We start from the raw sequence: 6,000 nt of genomic DNA on the forward strand, positions 1-6,000 counted from the left end.
GCAATTAATTGCAATTCATCTGATCACTCTTCATAACATTCTGGAGAATATGCAAATTGCCATCATACAAACTGAGGCAGAAGACTTTGTGAAAATTAATATTTGTGTCATTCTCAAAACTTTTGGCCACGACTTTATAGTATGGGAACTGTTTAGTGCCAAATATAAACACATGTTAAAATAAAAAATATATAATAATACATTGTGACCTTTCTCAGATATAGGACAGACACTTGAGAACAAGCTTCCTTTAGAGCCAGCGTGCCAAGAGGACAAGACTGTAGAGGAAATATAAGAGGGCCAGATGGTTATTGTGTCTAATGTATGTTTATGTCTATCTAAACCATTACAGTCAACGTAGGTCTGATGCAGTTGCATATTCTCTCTACAGCTGAAAGAATCATGATCTGACTGGGTGAGCAGAGCAGCCTCTAACCCCTCCCTCCTTGGCATGGCCATACCCACAGTGTGGTCCTCAGAGGAATCCCCACAGAGGTACGGTGGGTATTTAAACCAGAGTAGAGAGGTAACCTGACCTATGTGGGTCTGTGTGGCACTGTATTACGCCATACCTTCTACACATCAGGGGAATGAGGCTCTCTCCGGCTCCTGCTCTGGATCCAAGTCTGGCTGGTAGTCTTGGTCTGCTACATCTAGCTGTGGTGGCTGGTGGGCTTGCCTTGCTCTCGTCTGCCTCTGCCTCTGCCTCTGGGCTGGAGTCTGTTAGATGCAGGCTCCAAGGCAGCCCTCGTCCTCCGGCGTTCTCCCAGGACGGGGACTTTGTCATCGGGGGTGTTTTCTCCATGCACTACTATATGCACACTGTGGAACACAGCTACACCAGCCTGCCTGAGCCCCTGCAGTGCACAGGGAGGTCAGTGAGCGCAAGAGGGAACAGGGGACAGGACTGTGACTGCTTGGGGAGACAGATGAATTGTGTTTACAAGACAGAGGAACATTGTTTTAAGGACATATAAAACGTGTGTTTACAAACAGATAAACAATGTTTTAAAGACAGATTAACAGTGTTTTAAAGACAGATAAAATGTGTTTTAAAGACATATAAACAGTGTGTTTACAGACTGATATAAATGTTTTAAAGACAGATTAACAGTGTTTTAAAGACATAGAAAAAGTGTTTAAAGACAGACAAACAGTGTTTTAAAGACAGATAAAAAGTGTGTTTGTATCTGAGAGAGTAGGTAAAGCCTACTGTTACAAAGGGTCACATTTTCAAAAAGCAGGCTATCCTACAATGTCCTCAACTACCGATAACAAAAGTGTAGGCATGTAGACAGGGTGGAAAATAAGGCTAGATATTAAGATGTTTGGCCTCGTATAACCATGTATTCTATATGCTAGTTTACCATTTAGTCAAGTGGTGCTCACTCACCTATCTTCTATTTACAGTTTGGATTCCCGTGAGTTGCGCTTCTCGCGCGCCATGGTCTTCGCAGTTGAGGAGATAAACAACAGTTCTGACCTTCTACCGGGTGTCACACTCGGTTATCAAGTGCATGACTCATGTTCCTCGGTCCCCATGGCCGTGAAAGTGGCCTTCCAACTGGCTAACGGCCTGGATCCCATGTTTGATACTGGAGAACAGTGCTTGAAATCAGCTACGGTGACAGCTATCGTGGGCGAGTCTGGCTCCACGCCTACCATCAGCATGTTGCGCATCATCGGTCCTTTCGGTATTCCTCAGGTAAACTCCTGTGGAAAGAAATCATATATTCTCCTCTCTTTCAGGAAAGAAATCCTCTTTTAACTTCCTGTATATTCAACTGTATTCTCCTCTCTTTCAGGAATATACATTTCTGTGTGAAATTATGTGGAGAAAGTTTGGAGAACTTCTATAGGCATTTCAACATAGACTGAGAACTATGAGTCTGGAGAACGTCTGGAGGCATTTAAACTTGATCTGAGGACTATCTTTCATAGGCTAGGTTGTTATGGGAGACCAGGGATTGTTGTAACACCTTTTACTCATGTTTTTCACAGCACCAGTATGACTTATAAAACTATTATCAATATGAATAGAATGACCAAGGTCTTGGGTAGAAATGTGTACATCCTATCTAGGACTATCTTTCATAGGCTAGGTTGTTATGGGCCAGGGATTAGACCAGGGATTAGTTTCACACTTTGTGTACATCCTTTTCATTCTGGCAAAACGAAAAACAATAAATCGGCTTATTATTATTGTCTCCCTAACATCATAATACATAGCTAAAGAAAAAAATCAGGAAGTAGCCAATACACTAGTTGTTAGGCCGACGTGATGTTCTTTCTCATGTTTTCGACTGTCTGTTTCTACCTAGGTGAGCCACTTTTCCACCTGTGCGTGTCTGAGTGATAAGAAACAGTATCCAACCTTCTTCAGAACCATCCCCAGTGATCAGTTCCAGGCTGCCGCTCTGGCCCGCCTCATCAGGCACTTCGGCTGGACCTGGATTGGGGCGGTCCGTTCCGACTCTGACTACGGTAATAACGGGATGGCGGCTTTCCTACAGGCAGCACAAGAGGAAGGTATCTGTGTGGAGTATTCTGAAGCCTTCTACCGTACCAACCCACTCAGCAGAGTGCAACGGGTGGCCGACGTGATCCGCAGGTGATCCGTGACTACTTGTGAACTTTTTATTCACACAAATGCAAGACCATATTTGTAAAAGCTGCAATTATTAATTTCTCTCTTTTCCCAAAGCTGATCTGTGAGATCAACATGATTTGCATATCTTAAACATGTCAAAAGTGTTGATTAATACTAATGTTCATGTTCACTTCACTGAGACATTCCAATGAATGACAAACATGACAATCTTGTATTATGATATAATCATGTTCCCCAGCTCCACAGCCCGGGTGGTGGTTGCATTTGCAGCCACTGGGGACATGAGGATCCTGCTGAGGGAGTTGGACCGCCTGCCCTCTCCTCCCCGCCAGTGGATCGGGAGCGAGACCTGGGTCACTGACCCAGATATGCTGCGCTTCGGCCTGTGTGCCGGGGCCATCGGCTTTGGCATCCAACGCTCTGTCATCCCCGGCCTCAGGGACTTCCTCCTGGACCTCTCCCCACAGAAGGTGTCCAACTCTCCCCTGCTCACTGAGTTCTGGGAGGGAGCCTTTGGCTGTCGGCTGGGGATAGGTATCTATCTATCTATCTATCTATCTATCTATCTATCTATCTATCTATCTATCTATCTATCTATCTATCTATCTGTACCTCTATCATCTGTCTCTCTCTCTCTCTCTCTCTCTGTCTGTCTGTAGGGACCTCTACAGGTGTTGGGGTTGAAGAGAAGGTGTGTGATGGCAGTGAGGATATACAGCAGCTACAGACCCCCTACACAGATACATCCCAGCTGCGTGTCACTAACATGGTGTACAAAGCTGTTTACGCCATAGCACACGCCATCCACAGCATCGTTTGCGAAGAGAGAGAAAACTCCACTGTGAACTGTTACAAAAACCTCCATGTGAAGCCAACACAGGTGAATGACAAGACGATAGTATAATGTCCTGATATATATGTTTATTTAGACTACATGTATGAAGGCCATTACGGCTGGATTTGAAGTAACACTTTGAGAAATATACGAGTCAAGTGAAAGTTCTGTTTCTCTCTCTCCATCTCTCTTCCCCTCACTCCTTCTCTCTCTTCCCTTATCTCCATCTCTCTTCCCCTCTCTCCATCTATCTCTCCATCTCTCTTCCCCTCTCTCCATCTCTCTTCCCCTCTCTCCTTCTCTCTTGTCCCCTCTCTCTCTCCCTTGCCCTTCCCACCCCCAGGTCCTGGAGAGATTGAGGACGGTGAACTTCTCTCGTAACGGGTACCAGGTGTCTTTCGATGCCAACGGGGACCCAATTCCCACATATGAGCTGGTCAACTGGCAGATAGGGGAGAGTGGTAAGATGGAGTTTGTGACAGTGGGGCGCTATGATGCGTCCATGCCTCCTGACCAGATGTTTAACATGGAGAAGGAAATCACCTGGGTAAAGAACAGTACACAAGTACCTGTGTCAGTGTGCAGTGACAGCTGTCCCCCAGGCACTCGTAAGGCTGTACAGAAAGGAAAGCCTGTATGCTGTTATGACTGTATCCAATGTGCAGAGGGAGAAATAAGTAATAACACAGGTAGGACTATAGGAACAGTTGGCAAAAATGTGTTGTAATTTCTATCACGGTTTACTAAGTAGTGGTTTATTCATATTACCAGCACTACAAAGGTAGTGTCTGTCAATCATATTCCTGTTATTATTATCTCATGTAAGCTGCACATTAATTCTACATTCTGTATTGTAAACTGACAAAGTGCAGCATTGTGGGACATGTATTTGTAAATAAATAAAACCTGAATCTATTATTAGCAACATTTGATGTCTGTTCTTTTGTCCTGTCAGATTCTTCAGACTGTCTGATCTGTCCCAAGGAGTACTGGCCCAACGCTGAGAGAGACCGCTGTATCCTTAAGCCTGTGGAGTTCCTGTCCTTCCACGAGGTCCTCGGAATCATCCTGACCGCCTTTTCTGTGGGCGGTGCTTGTCTGGCCATCGCCACGGCAACTGTCTTCTACCGCCACCGAACTTCGGCCATCGTCAGGGCCAACAACTCTGAGCTGAGCTTCCTGCTGCTCTTCTCCTTGACTCTGTGTTTTCTGTGTTCTCTTACTTTCATTGGCCGGCCCTCTGAATGGTCCTGTATGCTGCGTCACACAGCGTTTGGGATCACCTTCGTCCTCTGCATCTCTTGTGTTCTGGGGAAAACAATAGTGGTGTTGATGGCCTTCAGGGCTACACTTCCAGCCAGTAATGTCATGAAATGGTTTGGTCCTCCACAGCAGAGATTGACTGTAGTGTCCTTCACGTTTGTCCAGGCTTTGATATGCACTCTGTGGTTGGTCCTGTCCCCTCCCTTCCCCATTAAAAACCTCACTACCTACAAGGAAAAGGTCCTTCTCGAGTGTGACTTAGGCTCTGTAGGTGCATTCTGGGCTGTTTTGGGGTATATAGGACTCCTGTCTCTCTTGTGCTTTGTGCTGGCTTTTCTGGCTCGGAAGCTGCCTGATAACTTCAATGAGGCCAAATTCATCACCTTCAGCATGCTCATATTCTGTGCAGTCTGGATCACCTTTATCCCAGCTTATGTCAGCTCTCCTGGGAAGTTCACTGTAGCTGTGGAGATCTTTGCCATCATCACCTCTAGCTTTGGGTTGTTCTTTCTATTATTTGTTCCTAAATGCTTCATTATTCTGTTCAGGCCGGAGAAGAACAACAAGAAACACCTTATGGAGAAGACATCCAATGATACACGTTATTAAGAAATGATTGAGGTGAAAAAACATTGTAACGTTCAGTTATATGGTTTATCATACAGTTAGGTAGGACTACTCTGTCAGAGATGACCAACAATTTAGCAGCTAATCATTGGTAACATTGTAACTAGTAACATGACACAGGTTCACTTTAGATATTCCAATGTTATGAGAGATTGTTCTAATCTAGAGTGTTAAAATCTAATTTGACCTGCTAAATGATGTGATTAGCAGTAGCCTACAGAGTGGAACCACTTCCATGTTGTTGGAGAAAAGCTTTATTCTTATATGAATTGATATAACATTGAAGTGCATGTGTTCAATTGCTATTGTAATTCATCATATTATGTATTATAGTAGTATAATATAATAAACATTTTCAGATATATTGGTGTCATGTCAATGATTGCTTGGCCTGTCAATCCACATTTGTTCGATACCTTGTTTTTTAATATTTATTGCATGTTATTAATTACAGATCACAAACAAACCAACCTTTTCACATTAACACTTCAACCCAGTGTCCAGTGATGGTCAGTCTTCTCATGCTTACATCACCTACTAGAGCAGTTAATTAAGACACACACTGTTCAAGAAGCCAAATAGTTTCTAGTGCAATGTATAGTACTTCAATTTCTATTTATTTAACAAGACATTTAAGACCAAATTCTTATTTACAATTACAGAC

The 6,000-nt window shown here is 43.9% G+C and overlaps 1 protein-coding gene across 1 annotated transcript; it reads left to right on the top strand.

Moving 5' to 3' along the window:
* Positions 1–668: 668 nt before the first annotated feature.
* LOC120028797 (extracellular calcium-sensing receptor-like) lies at positions 669–5,318 on the top strand. The gene is made up of 7 exons (XM_038974037.1): positions 669–874; positions 1,411–1,705; positions 2,322–2,611; positions 2,850–3,145; positions 3,271–3,491; positions 3,790–4,135; positions 4,402–5,318. Exons 1-7 carry the CDS (start codon positions 804–806, stop codon positions 5,316–5,318), a joined length of 2,436 nt encoding a protein of 811 aa, XP_038829965.1. The 5' UTR covers positions 669–803.
* Positions 5,319–6,000: the final 682 nt, after the last annotated feature.

Source organism: Salvelinus namaycush, chromosome 34 (assembly GCF_016432855.1).
Source record: "Salvelinus namaycush isolate Seneca chromosome 34, SaNama_1.0, whole genome shotgun sequence".
Taxonomy (NCBI): Eukaryota; Metazoa; Chordata; class Actinopteri; order Salmoniformes; family Salmonidae; genus Salvelinus; species Salvelinus namaycush.